Source organism: Pygocentrus nattereri, chromosome 26 (assembly GCF_015220715.1).
Source record: "Pygocentrus nattereri isolate fPygNat1 chromosome 26, fPygNat1.pri, whole genome shotgun sequence".
NCBI lineage: Eukaryota > Metazoa > Chordata > Actinopteri > Characiformes > Serrasalmidae > Pygocentrus > Pygocentrus nattereri.
The window spans coordinates 19775814-19798547 of NC_051236.1; the positions used below are offsets into that span (position 1 = coordinate 19775814).

General features: G+C 39.5%; 1 protein-coding gene across 3 annotated transcripts in view; it reads left to right on the forward strand.

Annotated features, from left to right (window-relative positions):
- The window catches only part of LOC108441187 (gamma-aminobutyric acid type A receptor subunit gamma3), a 146883-nt gene that overhangs the window by 93772 nt on the left and 30377 nt on the right, over positions 1–22734 (forward strand). For all 3 annotated transcript variants that reach the window (XM_017720584.2, XM_017720590.2, XM_017720598.2), the window contains exons 5-6: positions 6744–6964; positions 19981–20063. In XM_017720584.2, coding sequence (XP_017576073.1) covers positions 6744–6964; positions 19981–20063 — 304 coding nt within the window. The remainder of the gene's footprint in view (positions 1–6743; positions 6965–19980; positions 20064–22734) is intronic.

Below are 22734 nucleotides of genomic sequence, written 5' to 3' on the forward strand. Positions count from 1 at the left end.
TTTTCTCTTGTAGTCTTGACTATCACAATGGCTTAAAATATTAATGTCTGTCCTTTTACTTTTTGCCCTTGTCAGGCTAGGAAGACACTCCTACTGTTAGTCTTGAATAGGGGAGATCAAGACACAAACTAACGTGGCGTAAAATGTAGCATGGATATTTTTGTGGTTAAAGTTAGAGTAGAATATGCTTTTAGTCATATTCTCATATTTTTTCTTACAGAATGTTATTGATTTATGTTGTTGACAGATATTCCTTGAGATTCACCCTATAGGCTGTTTGTGCTATAACTTTATTTTTTTTTAATTATTGCATAGTCACAGAATTCACACCTATATTGCTTTAATCACTCTCTTGGTGGCCATAATATGACATCATTTTGATGCATGTATATAATTCTCAGCATGAGGTAACCTGGTTAAGGTACAGTGTCCACACAGTGGGTTTAATTGTAATCCTATATGACAACTAAAATAAGTCATATCCCATTCAAATTCAAAACACTGCACAAATCATTCAAAAATCCTTAAGATGTCATGTTGGAAATCTCATCAGTTTTAAACAACATAGAATTGTAATGAATGACTCATATTAATATTGATTACCACACTTATTATCTGTTATAGTTAGCCCCACAGTCTATTAGTTGTACTGTTGGTACTCAGGGTCACTGTTTGTAAACAGTAAGTGCTGAAAGCAAAGTTTATGTTTTCATGTATAGCTGAGATGTATAGGTTGCTTGTATAACAATGTAGCAATCTTGCTCAAATAGTTTTAAAAATGGAGCAAAAAACAAAAAGTGTTACGGGGGTGCCTGCTCTCCGTTATACTATCTAAAACTTTGTATTTGTCATTAGAACATCCTCTCTGTGATGATATGAGCAATAAAGTACATTTTGCCAAGTTGCATATTTACAGACTTGGGGAAGAAGCACATTGTAACTGTTTGAACAGTAAACCCAGCGAGAGAGTTGCATTGTGACGGATGAAAAAGGATTTTCTTACAAGGGAAACGACTGGTACTCCTGTGCAGTCTCCGCACAGTGCCTGCCTCCTGCCTCATCAGAGCCACATTTCTAGGTTGTTATGCTGAGTAGTTTACCACAAAGGTTTTTGTTGTAGGCAAAACAGTCATCAGAGACACCCTACAATGCTCCAGTGGCTCAATAGCTGTGTAATGCTCGCTGTGCCTGCCCTATTCCTTATTCATCTGGGCTTTATTTCTCTTTCCTCTCGCTCAAAATGATAAATGGCACAAGGAATTTAATTAGAGCTAAGGGAGGAGAAGGGCCGGATGAATCTGCATGCGTGTGGCTCTCGCATACAAATCAAAGGCGGGAACTTGCGCAGGACGCTAAAGCGCCGCCATAGCGTTTAGGCAGGGTGGTGTGATGTCTCTGTCAGGCATGGTGGCATTACCTCCCTCATTCTGATTTCTGCAGTTGAGGGAGCAGCCCAGCGTGCTGAGGGAAATCACTCATCTGTATGCAGGTCATTTCAGAGCATGACAGGAACTCGAGCAGAAAATGATTCCTTACAGGGCAGAGTCCAGGCCACACCGTTTGCTGTAATGACTTATATTCCTGTAAGTCCTCCCCTGATTTAAAAATTAAATATGAAAATATTTCCCCAGTGAAATAGAATTTAATAGATTTACAGCATATTATTGAATGGGACAGGAATTAGCTTATATGAAGACAGGAAGCAGCAGTTAAATTGCATTAGAGTCGAGTTCTATTTGTCTTCAGACTACTTAAAGCCCTAATGCTTGCTTTGAGAATATGCAGTGCAAATTAGAGATATCATTAACAAGACTGTTCTGTTCTAAGTAAGACAAAACTAAGACGTATTAGACGTATATGGTCTTTGTAGGCCAATTACAATAACTAATCACTGTAATATCCACAGCACAACCATTTTTAGGCCATGTGAGATCCATGAGGGCCAGAAATTAAGAACTACTGATGGATCTCTGTGTATTTGGGCATGATTCAAGCAGGTCACAGAACAATTTGGATTAAATCAGAATCACAGTGAAAATGAGAACATGATGCTGGCAATAATCTTCCATACTTGAGTCAGGTGGCACAGTCAAAATGTAATTGTGTAAAGAATTGAGCCTCATCATGACAAAAGCAACAAGGGTGTGACTGAATTTCAAACCTGTGTTGTATTTTGAACAAACTCATGGTCAGGGCAGCAAGTCAGAGCGTTCCCTGAATGTGATACATCCTCCTATCACAACACATTTGTCTGCAGGTTCCCACAGGGGTGAAGGGTATGCCCACTATGTTTTTATGTGTTATTTAGAACACAAGCTTCTCTGGTATAATCATACTGTACACAATGTGGCCATTGCGTTCATTATATTCTACCCCTTACATAGTGATCTCAGAGATCTCGAGCAAAAACTCAAGCCTGGCAGGTGGCTTGGTTTCAACAGCTTCAATGGACCCTCACAGAGCAAGTACTATTTGGGTGGTGGATCGTTCTCAGCACTGTAGTAACACTGACGTGGTGGTGGTGTGTTAGTATGTATGGCTGGCCTCTATTTTGAGGGAGAATTCCTAAAGCAAATTAATATCACAGAATGTTTAATAGCACACAAGCTGTGACCGTCTGAGGCAACTGAACAGTGCACTCCCACTTTTTTCCACCAAGCATGGTATCTGGGTTGGCATAGAAAATCTTGAATCAAGAAATTGAACATTGTTATACTATAATCTAATTTAAAGTGCTAATATGGAATCTGACAGCATAGATAGAAGAAGATTCAATCAAGTGTTGTCATTAATTATCTTTCCTTTTTTTTAAATATTTAATGGTTCCTGGCTTGTAAATGGTGTATTTGTTGCTGTCCAGTATGTCAACATCTGGCCATTATTTGTTTTCCCAGATGTGTATAGTGTACCTAATGTTAGTTTTGTTCATCTTGTCATCGAACACATTTTTGGGCCTAAGGTGATGTTCTGTTTCCTGTGAACTCCCTTTGGTTCCAAGCACAAAAGGTCACAATTATGGTCCTATGGCTTTCTGCCCACTGACTTGCTAAATGAGAGTGTGATTTCAATGAGGGGACCTACTGTTGTGGAAAGTTCACAAAAGGTCAAATGACTGTGAGTGGTGTTAGAAAGTGGGGCAGGTATGTGACACCCACCATTAATTATGAACTTAGCTGGGGAAATTCAACAGTGCATTGGAAAAGGAGTGTTAACTGTAGCTATATAACTATACCCAGAGTGTCTTTCTACCTTTGAATAGCTGTTCTTTAGTGTTATTGAAAGAAAAACCAATTGATTAAACATTTCAGAATAAATTGTACTGTTACTGTAGATTTCTTCATCTGGAGGTCAAAAGAATAAATTTACCCTAATATGTAAAAGCAGCCCTCAGAATGGGCAGTGCAGATGCCCTTTTAATATAAAATACAGTCAACTGACTGTGTCAGATCCATGTGAACGCTCATGGAAACTGCTGGTGAACTTTTAGCTCACGTGCAAATCACTTATCAAAACTGCTGAACATTCATGCTACAACTTTAGGGGACTGTACACTTAAAGGCCAGTGGGTTGAAAATGTTGGTATGAATTAGTAGGACCTTTATGGGGTTACACTTAGACTTCAAAGCTGAAAAAGATAATGAGGCCATTAGTTCTTCTACCTCACATCACTCTAAAAAAACAGCTTTACACTAGCACATGCACATATTTCAATCAGGCTGTTCCCATCGCAAGTTTATGATCATCACTATGTTTGAAATGGAAATTCATTCCGGCCTATTTATGCATCATTTCACATGCAGTGATTCTTTATCTTCAGAGAGCAGCACAATGAATAAAGGGTCCTGTGTCAAAGATTCAGCATGTAGGCTTCTGCAATTATACATTATTTTTATACTCTGATGAGTATAAAGTGAGTGAAAATAAGTGAACTCATCCTCTACAGGGAACAAACTCAAATATTTTCTGCTAATTTTAGTGCACATTTTCTATTTATTTGCTTGAAATACATTAAATATAAATGTGCTATAAATCTTGCATAGGCCACATTTTATGTTTTTATGTTGAATGAACACTAATTGTGCATCAAAATATGCAGATGTGCCTCCATCACTAGAGAATATGTACTTTTACATCAATAAAACATCGTTTGACCAGGGGTCACAGATCTTGAATACGACTATAGATGGAGTTGCTTCATGTTCAAATAACTCCCGGCCACTTTTCAAATGGTAATGCTTTTATGGCTGACGTTGTTATATAAAATAACTGCAGCAGGTTTCCATTTGAAGCGAATTTCTGAAAAGTTGGTAAAAGAAAATACAAATGAATGACTGTGGTTGGATTCCCAACTAGGTGACCAGGGTCCTTTCTGTGTGGAGTATGCATGTTCTCCCTGTGTCAGTGTGGATTTTCTCTGAGTACTCCCAGTTTTCTCAGGCTGATTAGACATGCTAAATTACCCCTCAGTGTGAATGTGACTGTATATGTCTGTCCTGCGATGGGACTGGCGACCTGTCCAGGGTGTTCCCTGCCTTCTGCATAATGGCCGCTGGGATACACTCCAGCATCCCCCGTGACCTAGAACGATAAGTGGTTTAGATAATGTGTGTGTGTGTGTGCGTGCGTGCGGGCGTGCGTGCGTGTGTGTGCGGGCGGGTGTGCGTGCGTGCGTGCGAGACTATATCCATCAACTATTACACACAATTTCCTGTGAATGTGAGATGCTGGAGCCTTACAGCACAAGAAGAGAGTCTCAGGATTTGAACTTTATTAGCTCTCAATAAAAGCATTTTTGACAGCCCTCTATTAACTGTACATAGCTACTGCCCTAACAGTTCAGAGATGCTAAGTAGAGTGGGCAGTGGCCAATTTAATAGTCCAGCTACACCATCACCTACTATGTCCTAGGGAAAGTCAGTCCAGATGCAGTGCTGATGACTGTTTCAGTTTGCATACAATCACACTAATTAGTACATTCAAAATAGTAATGGTGCCATTGGTCTTGTATTTATTTCACATAATATTCAGCATTTAGTATGGTTTATGTGGTTTGAGACACAGACGATCATTTTCCTCAGCTACTGTGTTTGTCAGATGGAGCAGAAATGTGACTTTCATTCACAGTACATCATCGCTTATTCAAAAAATCAGTTTTCATCGCTGTTTTTTCAAATTCCTCTATTATCAGTTAACCAACTTTTCCACCTCGAGTGTAAAAACTCTTGTTGCAATACAACATAGCAACTTCTATTGCTGCTGACCTGCATACCAGCATCTGAAACATAACTATAAAAAAAGTCTTTTTTTTTTCTTTTCTGTTCTTTGAACAAAGGAGCTGTCCATCACGTTGTGTGAAAATGTCTTGGTGAATAGAGCAGTAGAAATGCTCCAATAAAAAAAGCATTTTTGCTGGTGATCAGCTATCCTGTTTTTTTTTTTCTGGCACACATATCTTGTGGCGTATGAATAGTTTCTGATATAAATCAGTGTATCAACTCTTCAGCTCTTTCTTTTAAGAAAATCAAGTATATAACAGCAATACCACATTGTACACACTTTATTAAGCAGTTGCTGAGCATTTAGTAACCATGCTTTTTTTTTAATTTGTTTCCTTTGAGTTGCTGATTAAAAGTAAACATAATAAAGCTAGGCTAGAGAGCGGTCTGTCTGCAACACCAGAAAGCTTTGCCTTAATTAGAAACCTCCTGCCTGCTTGGAGCCCAGAGTCAAATGGCTTGCTTGTTTTCTATCATTTGAATTAAATGGACTCATGCTCTATATGGCTTGTGAAATGTAGCCTCCAGTAAAGCTCTCTCTGCTCCAAAAGCAAAATATAAGATATAGGGAATAAATAATATAAGCATTAGATGTTTCCCTCCATTTTTATCACAAGACAGCTAGATGTGATTGAGTATTAGAGCTAGTCTACAGGTTGGCCTGTAAATCTGAAGGCCAGGGCTAGCTGCCCATGCATTATTTAGCTGCACTCAGGAGTTGCCCAGCAATCCTGGGGGACTTCACATGAAAAGCATCAGGTCCTAATAACACACTTTGTAAGTGCCTCAGCAGACACATGCCGCTGCCTCTGTGAAATGGTCACAGTGGTTTAGAGAGTGCAGGCAGTGAAATGGCTTGAAAGCTGAGGGGAAAACACCGGCTGTTTCTGTGTCTTTTAGCCGGGTCACTTCTCAGGGTCTTCCCTGCCGGCCCACACGCTGCTGGGAGCCTCATAATCCTCATTAAAGCAACTCAAAGCTGATTCTGACCTGCGTCCAAGCCCAAGCGTGTTTGGCAGGGCACCATGGCTGAATGAATGCTGAATGATGCCTGCCTGCATTAATGAAAATGCTGATTCTCTGAAACGAGAGGTTTGAGCTTAGAGGGCAAGGCTGTGTACTGGCACTCAAGAGGACTATACCATAAAAGTGGAAAAGAGAAGCATGAACTGAGGTTGAGGTAGTTAAAGCACATCTCCGTATGTCTCCTTGGGGAAGTTGCTAAGCACAAAATAACAATCCTTTCTATTTGGAGTGTAATTCAGAGCCAGCGTTTTGGAGTGGTATTAGTTCTATATTTGATCTTGTTTCTCGAATGTTATTCTTGGAACAACCAAAAAAACATGCCAAGACGCTCAGGGGGAGAGGTGTTTTGAAAACCATTAAGCTGTTAATGATTAGACAAATCATCTCAGGCTTGTTGCTCTGTTTAACTCATGTTTGCTCTTCCTGTTCTTTGTTTTGCAGGAATACCAGATTGACATCATTTTTGCCCAGACGTGGACAGACAGTCGACTAAGATATAACAGCACGATGAAAATATTAACTTTGAACAGCAATATGGTTGGACTCATTTGGCTACCTGACACAATCTTCAGAAACTCCAAGAATGCAGACTCACATTGGATTACTACACCCAACCAGCTCCTCAGAATATGGAATGATGGGAAAATACTTTATACACTAAGGCAAGTTGGTCTTTTTCCTATGATTTTCTGTGAGTGCATTTATGTGCACTCAATAATCTGATCATAATCAGATTCCTGCAGTTATCTGATTATTCAAATGGCCATGTAAACAGCATCCTCCTAGGTGGATTTTAGCTCAGTAATCAGATTTCTCAGATCATATAAATGGATTTCTCAGCCTGCGCATGTGCAAAACAGACCGCAGTACCGGAAATAAGCAAGCAGCGTTGCTGTGAGATGGCAGCAAAACACTTTTGGAGCAATACTACATGCTTGACGAAATTAATGATGTAAATATTCTACATCTTCTTGATGATGTATGTTCATATTTTCAGGTAAAGTGGCATAATGTTTTTTTTTTTTTAAAGCTGGGGCATGAAGTTCAAGTTTAACATTACTTTTACACTGCAAAGCTGAAATCTAATTACTGCCTGGATCATGCAGACCGTGGATTTTCCTGTGATCTGATTATTCGAGTGCATCCGATGTTGATCGGATACTCACAAAATCTGATTTTCTGCAGTTAGCGGATCATTAAATGCATGTAAACGCACGTTATGACATTTGTTTGTGGGACAGAAATCAAGTGCAACATTCCTGCCTACCTGTATATATTTAAATTGGATCTCCTTGTTGCTACACTTAAAAGCCTTGGTACATTTTACTGTGTATTTTAATATAATGGTCTTAGTGAAGCACTAACGTGAGTTAAAATTAGGCCTCCCTGACAGTTCAAGACTACAAAACAAGTCTTCAAACCCCTGTAGAGTGACTGTCATGAGCAGTAATTACAGCAGAGATGTCACTATTGTTAATGATGTCCTTCAAAATTCTGAGTTAGAGCTCTGGCCTTTCAAATATTTGAAGCATTTGAATCGGCACATTTTATGCAGAAGTAAATTCCTCTGGGACTGAGCTTTTTGGATCCACAGCAATTCCAGCAAAGATCAACAAAAACTGTCAAGTTTTCAGGAAATTTCTGGCTTTCAGCAGTCAGCTTGTAGTTCTGTCTCCAGCTTTGAAGCTCCACTTCCTCACTGGCCTCAGCTTGATGTAAACCTCAGGGTGTGTGATGTTGAGGGACGATGGCACTCAATCATCTCCCGCCGGCCCAGTTCAGACCAGTGCTTAGTCTTTGTGACGGAGCCATTCTGTACAAACCCAGGCAAGGTCTGGCCAGAACGCAGACATGGAGCTGCAGAAATTGGATTCAATGTCTAATAGCATTTGTCAGGCCCCTGCAAATGCAGCTACAAACAAACTCTTTGATATAGTGTACAGGCAGGGACAATACTAGGGCTCAGCAGGCAATCCTTCGGCGGGGTAAATTGAACAAACCAACAATTTGCATAGGGCACTATTTTTCATGTTCATAAAGCTTCACTTTGTACTGCAAATTGAATGATAGCATGAGCAATATCATGAACTGTTAGTTTGCTACAAAGCATGGTCTTACTTAAAGCATATATCAGTGATACTCACTCAGTAACAACCTGGGACTGTTCAAGCTAGGCCTTCATTTTGGGCCAGAAATGTCAAAGCCTACCTGTACAATAATGTTCATTTCTGCTAGTATGTTAGCACTAAGATAATGCTGTTGCACATTAGCACTAATATTGTCTGTTCTAGATTGAACTTGGACAGTTGAAGGTTAATCGACATTAACATATGTATTTACCTTCTTTGTAGCAGTTTTACAGTAGCTCTTTAAGCAAACAGCTGACTGAAACCTGGGCCACATATTCACATTACTGATGTGTCTTCCAGAAGGCCTAGAGTAATATCTTGTCTCATGAAATTGGTTCCACCCGTTGTAAGTCTAAATGTCACTTGATAATTCCATTGTCACTTTCTAATCTTCTGTCAACTGTCACCTTCTGCCCAGCTTCTAAAGGCCTAATCAATTGGAGAGCTTGCTTGTTTGTAGTTAGCAATTTTCCATTTGGCCTTTCAACAGAACAATGAAATAAGACAATTACTACAGCATTTGCAGAGATAAATACAACAAACATGCTATTAAAAATTCACCTAAAAATAATATATATTTTGTTAATCTCTAAAAGGTCCTGAGGGCTCCACAGTGTTTAGAACTTGGCCCCTGAGACATATGCTCATGCCCACAGAACATGGCCAAAATGTATATTCTTTTTAATTCAATTATATTGTTATAAAAATCAACAAATCATTTCAACAAATAATGGAACCCAAAACTTAATTGCATTTGCCATGAAAAGATAACTTGCCTTTTTTTTTGTAGTGTCCTTGAGATCCCTGAAACTCAACCCCTTACACGGCCAGGGCCAACATGCAGGCCCAAAGTTTTATTGCACACTTCTATAAGCTAAGAATAGCTCAGCCCTGTTTTGCATAGAAGCCCCTGTGGTTACTGAATAATAAACCTTAGTATGTAATAAGCCTGGGATTGTAAGGGGTTAAAGCTTTAGAATTAGCCAGAAAATTGTCACTAGTCTGGTTATTCAAAATAATCTTCACAGACAGTTAATAGTGCTAAGGAAAATATGCCATTAGGCCAACCACAGTGTAGGAGTACCAGCAATATATGCTCATAAAAAAGCAGTGTTTAAGAAGGCCATTATAAAAAATATCACGCAGTCCACTGGAATAGACTACACATATTTGCTTATTTCAATTCTGATTTTTCAGCACTGTACAAGAAGGGAAAACATTGTCATGCTTATCCAAAATCCTGTTTGGCCGCCTGTTATCCTCACATTGAGTATCATTTCGGCCAAGAGAGAATATGCTAACACCATTGTAGACACTCCTAATGAGAGCAGATGTGATGTAAGTTTAAACACCTCATGGCTCTTCTCCTCATAAAAAAGAAAATAAATAAATAAATATAAACACAATGAAGGCTGGAGCATGATCTGCCTGCAACACCAGAAGGTTCTGCCTTGCTTAGAAAACCCATGCATGCCAGGAAAATACAGTCAAATCACATGTGTGGCTAAGGCTAATTAGTACTGCTCAATCCGAGCCATACCACCCAAGCCCCAGGCAGCCAGTTCACTGCACCAAGAAAGAGGGCATAACATACTCGGCCCTATTCACACAGGTTGCAGTCCATTCGGAAATGTCAAACGCAGGATTAAGGCTTTGGCTTGACAAGAACTCGTTTTGTGTACACGTCTCATCTCTTGAGGAGAATCCTGCTTCCATTCTGTGCATGAGACCGGACGGACTCTTGCTCCACTTTCGCAAATACAGGTCACAGTGTGCAAAGAAGTGGACTCACTGATGAGTGGATACTCACTGAACCCAGTGCTACCGTAGTTATAAGAATAGGGATATCCAGATGCACTGTTGAGTTACCTGCCATGTCCCTCTCACTCTTCCACATCAGAAACCCACTGCCCTGTCAGATTAGAGCTTTGTTCCAGCACGGTTCAAAAGACAATGGCATTTTGGATTCTAAAACAGTCGAAAGTTGAAAGTACTGCTGAATTCTTACAGCATCACTTATTTTAGCTTAACTTTAGTGACTTTATCAAAACTTTTGTGAAAAGTGCTTGATATTTTGGTGCTATAAAGAATTGATATGAGAGGTTCAGTACGTCAATGTACTGAAGTATTGAGGTTCAGTATGTCAATGTACATTTTTCATTTAAATATAAACCAACTTTGCTAGATGTTGAGTGCAGACACACATGCTCGAGAGCTGACAAAATATGAATTTAGCCTAGGCCAATTAAAAGCAAACAAAAATTGGATTCTGGAAACTAAATTTACATCACACTAGAGGAAATGTTTAGCCACTAGATGTTTTTATCTTTAATGTGGAGGAGGTTTTTAGTCTTACTTAAGGTTTAGCTTACCTCTGAGTCAGTATAAGTCTGTCTGACAATAGTTTTGACACTGAGCTCTGAATTCAGTCTTCCATTGTTTGTTCCAAAACTTGGAGTAAGAATGGAGTAAAAACAGCATCACCCTCCAGGTGATCAGAATTGTCCATTCCTCAGTAACGTACTTCAACCATTTCTTAGCAAAATAATTCAGACTTATTTACTGCCACTGCTGTTCTCACTGCAGGTTTGTTCTGAGGATTTTTGTTGGAGCTTTTTCTTCACTTGATGAAGGATTGAATGTTTAGCGAGAAGTGTCAGTCATAATTTTTAGCAATGGTCAATGGAAACCCAGTCCCCAGTAGTTAAAAAATGTCTCTAGTTTGGTCAATAAACATCATTCAACATGGTTTCCAGTTTATTATTTTGCTTTAAATTTACCTACATTCATATTGTCAGTTCTTTGTGCTGCAGATGCTACCAGGTAGCAGATGCTTTCAGGTAGGAGCTGAAAGTTTGGTGGAGATAGCAACAGCAACTAAGAGAGGTGGGACTTGTCAGAAGTTTGCAAACAACCAATTCTGCAGTAATACTGAAAACTGTGACCATTTTGGTCACTATAGTGAACTGTCCCTTCCCTAGAGATTGTCTATAAATAATCAAATATTGATTGTGCATCAAATTGGCATCTGTTCACCCATCTAGATTCATAGTGCTGGTGTGTAATGATGAGGTAATTTCTTCTACAAAGACATGCTCCTGGATCAATATCCCTTTGTTGTTCTTGAAACATTTCTATTAACTGATCTGATGTCATCAGTGTATGTCTGTTACACCTCTCTGAACTACCTGAGTGCAGCCTTTTCAGCATTTTCATTTTCTAAAACTAAATTGGCAAATAATAAACAGGCTACCTCACCCTACTTATGAGGAAAAACATGAAAAAGCATAAGGTGCTGAATACTAAAGAGTTTAAAAGTAGAAAAAGCTAGACAGTATAACTGAGTATATATTCAATTCTCAGTCCACTCATTTTCATGAATTTCTTCTAAATATTATCTAAATATTATCTGTATTATCTATATCTAAATATTATCTTCTTCTATATATTATCTATATTCTCAGCCTACCCGGTAATGTCTATGCAGGGATACTGGAGAAGAGAGTCCGACCAATAGTTGAATCTCGGATACAAGAGGAACAATGCGGGTTTTGCCCAGGTCGTGGAACACTGGACCAGCTTTTTACCCTCACCAGGATCCTGGAGGGTGCGTGGAAGTTTGCACAACCAGTCTACATGTGTTTTGTGGATTTGGAGAAGGCATTCGACCGCATCCCTTGGGGGATCCTGTGGGAGTGCTCCGGGAGTATGGGGTGAGGGGCTCATTGTTATGGGCCATTCAGTCCCTGTACAAACAGAGCAGGAGCTTGGTTCATATAGCCGGCAGTAAGTCAGACTGGTTTCCAGTCAAGGTTGGACTCCGCCAGGGCTGTCCATTGTCACTGATTCTGTTCACAACTTTTATGGACAGAATTTCTCGGGACAGCCAAGTGGCGGAGGGTGTCCAGTATGGTGGCCTCAGGATTTCATGTCTGCTTTTTGCAGATGATGTGGTCCTGTTGGCGTCATCAGGCCGGGACCTCCAGCTCTCTCTGGACCAGTTTGCAGCAGAGTGTGAAGTGGCTGGGATGAAAATCAGCACCTCTAAATCTGAGACCATGGTCTTCAGTCAGAAAAGGGTGGAGTAGGGAGTGAATTCTTGCCCCAAGTGGAGGAGTTTAAATATCTTGGGGTATTGTTCACGAGTGAAGGAAGGATGGAGCAAGAGGTTGACAGGCGGATTGGCTCGGTGTCTGCAGTAATGCGGATCATAAACCAGTCCGGCATGGTGAAGAGAGAGCTGAGCTAGAAGGTGAAGCTGTCAATTTACCGGTCAATCTACGTTCCGACTCTCAACCGGATGCAAGCAGCCGAAATGAGCTTTCTCCGCAGGGTCGCTGGGCTCTCCTTTAGAGATAGGGTGAAAAGCTCTGCGATTCAGGAGAGGCTCGGAGTGGAGCCGCTGCTCCTCCACGTTGAGAGAAGCCAGTTGAGGTGGTTCGGGCATCTGGTAAGGATGGCCTCTGGACACCTCCCTAGGGAGGTGTTCCAGACATGTCCGATGGGGAGGAGACCCCGGGGAAGACCCAGGACACATTGGAGGGATTATATCTCTCGACTGTCTTGGGAATGCCTCGGCATCCCTCCGGAAGAGCTGGAAGTGGTGGCGGAGGAGAGGGAAGCCTGGGCCTCTTTGCTTAGGCTGCTGCCCCCGCGTCCCGGACTCGGATAAGCAATGGATGGATGGATGGATGAATGGATGGATATTATCTATAGTTTTCCAGAGGTGCGGTCCGTTCCATTGTTCCACTGGTGCAGGGCCACCGTCAATCATGATTTTTCACACACCCAAACAGTTCTGAGCAGGAGTCGCTTGAAATATGTGGAGCATTTTGTAGTAATTTTTGAATATTTCTTGAATACAGTACTTGTAAATGTAAATCTTTCTTCACATCAAAACTGGAAAGGTAACCTTATAAAAAAGTAGAATCAACTTTATTCCTTTATTAAAAACAGAAAAAACTACACCAACCAACATTAGCTAAGGGCAGGGTTCAAGTGTAGATGGCTGCCTGCGGAGGAGGCTTAAGAGCTCTACCACCTCACAGACACATAGACACACACACACACACACACACACACATACACGCACACACAATCAAATCACACAAAGTAAAGTAAATTTTTTAAAAATCACAATTACACAACTCAAAAATACCCCAGTGCAGTGATGAGCCATCTAAGCTAGTCACCCGCTGCAAGCCACTGACCACCTGGCTTAACCCAATCTGAAAGAAAAAGAAGAGAGAAGGAATATATATAACCTCCAACACTTAGAACTTTAAAACTTGTCTTCAACAAAAAAAAGTTTACTAAACAAGAAGAAAGGAAAACAGGAAAAGGCGAAACAGCAGGAAGACTTGAGACCCCTTATGATGGGAGTACTCTTATTCAGTTGGAAACAACAGCTCCAAATCCTTAATCAGTGGTATACAGCACAACAAAGCAGCCAAGCAATCTAGGGTGACGTATAGGCCCACTGGAACAAGCCCCTCTTTTGGAATAATTTTAGGGCCTACCGAATGAAGAGGAGAGGAGTAACACCTCAGTACTCAATGACTTAGGCTGTCCACAATACCAACAAACATGCAGAGAGATCCAACTGCAGACCAAAACAAACAGCACCAAAGACCAACACAAGAAATGCCAATCAAAGACCTGCGACCAATTGCTAGGGGGAGAACTACGGGGAATGGGAAGACTACCACAAAAAAGCCTCCAATAAAAGGACTATTGCACCTATCATAATAAAAGGCAAACCTTTTATTAAACTCAGGATCACAAATTATTTTTCTTTACTAGATTGCATCTGTAGGTCTCTGTTCCTAAACATAAACCAGCAAAAACAAATCTGCTATAAAATGAAATATTGTTTGTATAAATTCAGAAAAAAGAAACATGTCAGTCACAACTTCATATGTGTACATATTTCTTTATGGTGGTCTATTTACACATAGTTAGTTCCATAATTTTATTAATGTTTATTTATGATCACGTGAGGTCCAGTCAGCGTGAGATGAGTTTCCAGTTGGCACGCTCAAAACTGATGTTAGACTCAGGAAACTGTCCTTCACAAGCGGCGAGAAGTAGATGTCGTGTTCTGAGACAGATAAGCAGGTCATCCGTCCCACCGCCGTCTTTTAAAGCTCCGAGTATAAACCTCGTCTCCTCTGCAGACCAGTTTCAGCTCCGCCATGTTGAACGGAATAAACCTTTCGCTATGACGCGCCGCGCATGCGCAGAACGTACTTAGACGTTCCGATTGCAGTGTAATTGGATTCAGGCGTTTACACGGATATTATTCTAATATTTAACAGATTATTTAGAGGTTTACCCACCTCGTTCAATTGGATAGAAATTGTATTCTGACCGGCCTCAATTGGACTAGACTATTCCGATTGAGGTGTTTACATGGACGTATTCTATTCCGATTGAGCTATTAGTCGGATTATTAACGGATTATTAGGCTGCATGTAAACGTGGCTAGTGACACAGCAGTATGTGACTACATGTCTTATATTTGAGACTACAGCTCCCTAATCTATCACAAATCCAATTCTGTGTTTTGTAGGTTCAGTATTACTGCCTAGTATGTGAGTTAATAAAACTCCCTTACAGTTTTCTCTTGTCCCAGCAGTTGTTAGCATAAGCACATTTAGCATAAAATATGTTGACCATTTTAATTATAACATTTCACTTAAAAATCCTTATTTTCTATAACATATACACAGATTTAAAAAAAAAGATGCGATTTATCATGATTAACTATATGAAATTCTGAGATTAATCACGATTAAATATTTTAATCGTTTGACAGCCCTAGTAATTATTAATAAATAAAAATAGAACTAAGCTAAATCATTTATTTCATTTGTTAAAAAAATGTAAACACTGGCTATATTTAGATGCAAAGCCAAATAAACACCCCTTAGTAGATTATACGTGTAGCTATCTGTATACGTGTAACAGAGCCACATAAAAAGCCCCTCCCAAACATAAGGTAAAGCATTCAACAAAATTCTTGATGACTTCGTTGTTCATTTAAATCAGAGCTCCTTAGCACTTCAATAATGATTCAGGAGCATGTCTGATTACAGTGGAGTCACCTGCTACATTGGGAACTGTTGATGTCTCTTTTGAAGGCAAGCTGAGCCAAAGCCTACTGCTGCTTTGGGCAAAAGCGAAGAATAAAAATAAAGTACTGCTCAAGGAAGACGCAAAGTTGCCTAAAGCCTAAGCAGTGCCACAAATTGCTCTCTGTTTCCTCTCTGCAAGGTTAGCACCAGCTCTACTTTCAGACATAGCCTAAGACAGCAGACATCACAAGCCAGACACTGACAGAGGTCTCTGTTAAACCCTGCTGTCAAAAGCGTCTGAAATGCATAAGACAGACAACTGCATTTCAAACCGTGCTCTGCAGGTGCAGGATGTATTTTGGGAAGATTGCAACTTGGTTAATTCGTCTCTCGCAGTAGCAGGCCTTTCTGTGCGTTGCTGAGCTGCCTGAAGAGCAGACGACACAGAGTCTGTATTTGAACAAGGAGAGATTTCACAGGCCAGTGGAGGGACTCCATCGCGCCGTCTCCCAACGCTCCGTGAAGCATTTCCTTGGCAACAGGACAAGCAGTGTGGTCGCTAAGAGGCAAACGCTGTGGGCGAAGCCAATCTGGAACAAAGGCTAACTAGCAGCTCCCATATGGAGCTCTATTGATTATCAATATTCATGTACGCAGCAGATTTGGGGCAGTGATATTTGGTTATTATGATAAAAGAGTGAGGGTGGGGGGAAGACAATAAAATGTCACTCTCCATATTAATTGCGGTCACTTGTGGCTGTGGTAAACTGAAGTAAACAATGGTGGCATTTTGGGCCCTGCAAGGTTTCTCGGATCCAGCAGAGCAGAGAGGCGTGCATCCAGGTCTAAGCTCAGGAATGAGGTTAATGTGATTTACCACACCTCTCTATAACACCTAATAAGTGTTGTCAAGCCATTTATTTACTGTCACGGTTATATTTATCATTGCAGCTTCTCTGTAACACATTAGATTTGGGACAGCAAACCAATTTTCCCATACTGAGTCACATATGGTGAAGAGGCCAGCTGCTTTTCTAACCCTGGATAAAATATAAACAGCAAAGGATTTTGAGGTTATTTTAAATATGTACACTGCAGATGTTGTTTTCTTAAGGAAGGCGAATCTTCTTCTTTAAGTACATTCAATAAACCAGGTCAATGATATTTCACCAGACCCAAGGGCTAAAATTAGCCTAGAAACCGCAAAGAAAGTTTGTCCCAAGAAAATGCCTGAAAATGCTGTTCATGCAATCGGTGTAGCCCAAGGTGGATGCATTAATTTGGCTATAATTGCTTCTATTCTGCTTTAAAAATATCTTATAAAAGTTAGCAGAACGCCACTGAATAGCATTAACCATGCATGCAAGCACTTCAGGCAGACAGCTCAGGCTTCTTGTGAAAGACTTGATTACACTGAGGTAAATTTGCTGTAATGTAACAATGTGCCTTTGGATTTGAGCGAAATCTCTTCGGTGCTTCATGCATGCTCAGTGATGTAGGCATAGTGTTGGACAACATTTGTGGGAAGTTTATGCTTCCGTGTCTAATGCAGCAGGAACAACAACTGCATCTTTCAGCCTCTGCCACTGTTAGAATCATACACTGAAATACAAATCCACCAGCAAACAGCAGCAAACAAGGCAATAACTCTGACATTTAGATCATAATCATGCTAATTATCACTGCTTGTCTTTACACTGTATCAGCTCATTAATCTGTTGTTGACATGCATATTTTCTTAGTTTTGTCAGTTGCTTAAACACATTTGTAAAATGTTATCTATTTTTTTAAACATGCATGAAAAAGCCCAAAATAATCATTTTCTACACTAAATATGAGCACTTTTGTTTTGTTTTTTTATCACACATAAAGAAATTTTGACTTTTGTTTGGAGCATCTTGGAGGCATAAATGTGTTATGCAAATTGAGGCTTTGGGTTTACATCTTTTTTGCTTTTTGCTTTATGCTTTGGGATTAGAAACCTTTGTTTTTTGTAAGCATATGACTTTATAACAGACAGTATAACTAATATAACAGACTTGTGAGACTTCGATCAAAACTTAGTAAATGCACTATTTTTGCTGTCATTGTTTAAGTTCATTTCTGTGTGCACATTTAGCCTCAAACTGCATGACTTTAAGTGGTGCGAAATGAAAGATTCCTGCCATGCTTTTCTCTTTACTTAAGTCACAAGGGAAATTTCCATAAAAGTATTTCGGTCATGTTTCTAGTGGCATGCAGCTTTTAGCAAGTGGCAAAAACAGGTTTTCTATTCTTTAAAATGGAAAATTCTCACTCTAGAGGCTACTGGGGCACCGCTGCAGAACGAAGGTAGTAATGGAACAATGGTTACATTTTATTTTGGCTTGAGTGACCCTTTAAGGAGGGTGTGGTATTTTCCCTGCTTCTCGTTGTTTTTGTTTACTCCACTGAGAGCCTTAAATCTTCTCAAAGCATTTTTAGCCATTCTGTAATAAGGTACATGACAAATTTCACAAAATATCCTCTTCATGATGAATGGACCAATACAACTGACAAATTACTTGCAATAAAATTTTATTATGTTAACACTGCAAAAAATTAAGATTATTTTCCTTCAGCAATAAAGTTACTATATCTTGGAGATGGGAGATTTTCTTATGACAGCAGCAATTTGCTTGTTGTGTATCCAGGTATTAAAGCTCAGGGCTCTCAGTCTCTCAGAATTACACACCCCTGACGTGCACTGATATGCATGTCAGAAATGTCACCAGGCTGATGGGAGTTGATTAAAGTGAAGAGAACTCCACCTGTTGCCAGGCAGACATCTGTCCGGCAGTGCTGCTTCTGTCTCACAGTTCCGCTCCTCCGCTCCGCACAGCTTCCACACAGAGTAAATGACTCATCCACACGTAGCTGTCTCATTTCAGATACACAGCAACCCACTGACTACAACTCGCGGCTCGAGATAGTGGCACATTTGAAAGATTTTGCTGTGATTTCAGCGTAGGTGATTAATGGTATGTCATGTAAGGGCCCACATACTCCATACTCTTTTAGAATTTAAAGATTACTAAGGGAAACTAGGTTATGTGATGCATGCAGCTAGAGGTAGAGTGTAAGGTTCTCTGTGAAGGCTGTTTTTAAAGAGCCCATTAGGAATTTGATGTACTATGTGAACTGTTAATGCTTCAAAACATACCATTCCCTATCCAGACCATAAGGTCCATATGTGGAATTGAAATCACTGTTTGTGTAATGTCACAAAATTCAACACATATTTGTATTGTGTATCCAACTATTCAGTCTACAGCAGTTATGCCCATCAATACAGAAGGAAAGTTGCTTGCTTTTTCAATGAGGCATGGTACATGGCAGCCAATAAAAGTAGAGATTGTTTACAAGTCCATTATTTTCCTATTAAATAATTATAAAAAATGTCCTTTATGTAAATACATAATTGTATGCTATTTGTATGTAATTTACTTACTAACTAAAATAATTCAACATTATGTTATGTTTAAGACTTTAAAATTGTAACATTTTGCAAAATAGGGCAGCTTTAAAATTATTCAACTAATTGGAAGACTTTTGTCTATACATGCAAGAAAGTGTCATGCAGAACAACAAATAAAAGGGTGTTTATTCCTTTTATTTTATTTTATTCTATGGCAAGGTCATTAGCCCAATTCAGAAATTGAACACATTTTTGAGTCTTGGCTAGGCTGCTTGTCAGGTAGTGTGGCCCCAGGAAAACCATGAAAATTAAACTAGTATAAACAAGTATAAACTTGAACTCAATCACAAAACTTTGTACCCGTGTCTAAGTAGAAAGACTAGTTTATATACTTTTTTAGTAGTGGTAAATAACTTTGAAATGTAATACTTTTTATTAATGTCTGGTTGTGCCACTTGACATTTTCTGGGGTTTATAACAGATTATCCTGTTTTGAATATGAACTTATACCATTATAAAAGTTAAGAAACAAGTATAAACATGTTGAAAAGACTTCTGCAGATACAAAAATACACATTAATTCAATTATCATTTTCAAAGCCATATTTGTCATTGACCCATATATCAGTCAGGCAAAGTAATAAAAACAAAGTATTAATAACGAGGCTTAGAAACAAAATGTAACACTTCTTGTCTGGCTTCTTTACCTCTTCGAAGTATACAATACCTGACTAAGCAATGTTCTTCCCAAAGGCAGAATGAATGTGACCGTGCAGTGTGTTTCTGCTTCGGTAGCTCAGCTCTATATGATGGGAGGAGAGTGCTGAGAACTACACTTGCAGTTATTCAGTCTCCAGGATAACAGATTCATCATCCACTGCTTTGTTGTGTAATAAATTAGCACTGCTACAACATTGGATTAAGCTGTTTCACATGAACACAAACATCTGTTCACAGTTTCTTTCTTCATCCTCTTCCTCCTGCTTCCTTTCAAACTTCCTGGGTGTTTACTAGGTGTTGTATGTGTCCCCATACAGGCTGACTATAAATGCAGAGTGTCAGCTGCAGCTCCATAACTTCCCTATGGACGAGCATTCCTGCCCTCTAATCTTCTCCAGCTGTGAGTATCTGCAGACACACACATCATTATGGCCTCAACCCCTGCTAGCCCAGTTCTTAGGCATGTTATGGATGTCTGAAATACTGGGCTGTGAAAAAGTATTTGCATATTAATATTAGATAATAATTAGTATTAGACAAAAACACATTTAACAAACATGAAACCAATTTTTCTATTTTTATGACCTTACTTGAAGAGCAAATATGTCCAAAAGGTGAATGACCTGTGTGAAAAAGTAATTGCCCCTTCAATTTATTGGCCAATAGCTTGTTAAAATTCATATGAATAACTTATTTTAGCAGCAATAACTGCAATGTTTCCTATAAACTGATATCAGCCTTTCACATTGTTGTGGAGGACTTTGAGGCCACTCTTTGTAGAACTTCAGATGTATTCTTTTTAAGCTTGAGCTGCTGGTTTGAGGCAATGCCACAGCATCTCTGTTGGGTCCAAGTCAGGGCTTTGATGACCTCATCTTCCCACTAGCACCTCTATAGTTGAATGTTGGTATGATCCTGTTGTAAAATGCAGAACTTTCAGATATAAAGGTACCTGTAGAACATTATGCCAAAAGGCTTGGAGCAGCAGTCACAAACACTCCACCTGAAGATCTTCTTTCTGGTTTAGTTCCAAAATGCAGCTAACATTCTGTTGGAACTAGACTCCATAGGAAGGCAGATCTCCAAGACCAGCATTGGTGACCACTAGCTTTTGTGCCCAGGTTCTTTGTTGCAAATGTGAGATGAGGACTGCTTCTGCTGCTTAGCTGCTCTTCCATGAAAGCCATTTTGCCTAGTCCCTGTCTTACTGTGGAATAATGAACGCTGTCCTTTGCTGACCTGTAGTCCTATGGATATTTGCCTGGAACTTTTGGTGACTTCCTGGATGATCTGCCTCTGTGCCCTTGGGGAAATGCTGGCAGGCCAGCCACTCCTGGGAAGTTTCTCCACTGTTCTTCAATTTATAGATAATGTCTCTCTCTCTCACACTGTGGTTTTGTGATGTTCTAGAAACATAGAAATGGTTTCACAAACCTTACCAGATATATTCCAATAGCACTTTCCCATCATCTCTTTTGTATTTTCTTTTGATCATGGCCTAGTGTGGTTGTAAAACCATTGTGAAATCTATATCACTCTGATCATAATCTTCAATATAAATATCATTCATATTTAACGAAGCAGGCTCTAACCAGGCCTGGCTGTGTCCCCATCAGCTGAATCTCTTTATCAGTTCAACTTGGTTCATTTGTTGCTTGAGTTAGGGGCAATTACTGTTTTGCCTGGGGGATTTACATGTTAGGGGTAGGTAGAGGTGGGCAGGGTCTTGCAGGAATCATAACACTATCAAATGTGTCTCTGATGTCCTGCCAAGGTCTGTGTCCAAAATACGACCTTGTCATCTTAAATTTGACTTCAGTGTTTTGAACCACTCTGTTTTCAAAAGTGTATCTCTGTGCAATTTGATGTTATTCAAAGAGTGGGGTCAATAAAGCTTTGCTTTTGCCACAAGCTGTAAAGGACATCTGAAATATAGCATGAGGAGCTTGAAGGCAGCAACATAAAAGGGTATTTCAGCTGAATGAACATTAAAGTCTTGTCCAGCTTTCATGACTGTCCTCTCTTAAAGTCTTTGTTTACATTGGCTTGTAGAACAGGAGTGGCAGTTCAGGTTAGCCTGTATCTGTTTCTTATTCACCTCCAAATGCATCTACAGGGAATAATCTAGTTAATCAATGGTTCTGTTCTTCAGCCTCAGTCAGCATCTGCTTAAGTGAAAGTATTTGTGGTGGTATTATGATATTTTGAAGGTACAGTGGATCATACAGTATATCTAACATTGCTAAATCTTTGAGATTTCTTGAGCTTGTGGGAGACACACTACTGTTCAAAAGTTTAGAATTAGTGTTTTCGATATTATAAAAACTTTTTGGGAGCAAATAAATATATATAATGGTTCAACCATTATATATATTTATATATAATGTTCTTTGCAATTCCACAGATCACAAATAATTAAAGGAACCTAAAGAGACTGTAAAATAAATAAACATTTTTGTCTACAATTATAAACATAATTTATTTAGACATAACATAATACAACTCCATTTTCAAAGAAGTTGGGACGCTGTGCAGAATGCAGAGTGCAATTATGTGCAAATCATTTAAACCCTATATTTAACTGAAAATAATACTAAGACAGCATATCAAATGTTAAAACTGAGAAATTGTATTGGGTTTTAAAGATGTGTGCTCCTTTTGTATTTGAAGTTACATGTTTCAAAAAAGTTGGGACAGGGGCAACAAAAGAAAAATGCACCATGTAAAAAAAAAGAAAGAAAAAAAACACCTGGTGGAACTTCTCACAACTAATTGGGTGTGAGCTTGAATTGGTAACAGGTCAGTAACACGACTGGGTATAAAAAGAGCAGCCCAGGGAGGCTGAGTTTTTCAGAAATAAAGATGAGGAGGGGTTCATCATATATGGTACATAATATCACTAAAAGATTCACATAGTCTAGAGAAATCTCTAAGGCCACAGAAGGCCAAAAACCAATACTGGCTGACCTTGATCTTCAAGCTCTCAGGTGGCACTACATCAAAATGGACGCAATTCTGTAGTGGAAATTACTGCACAGGTTCAAGAACACTTCCGAAAACCAGTGTCTGTG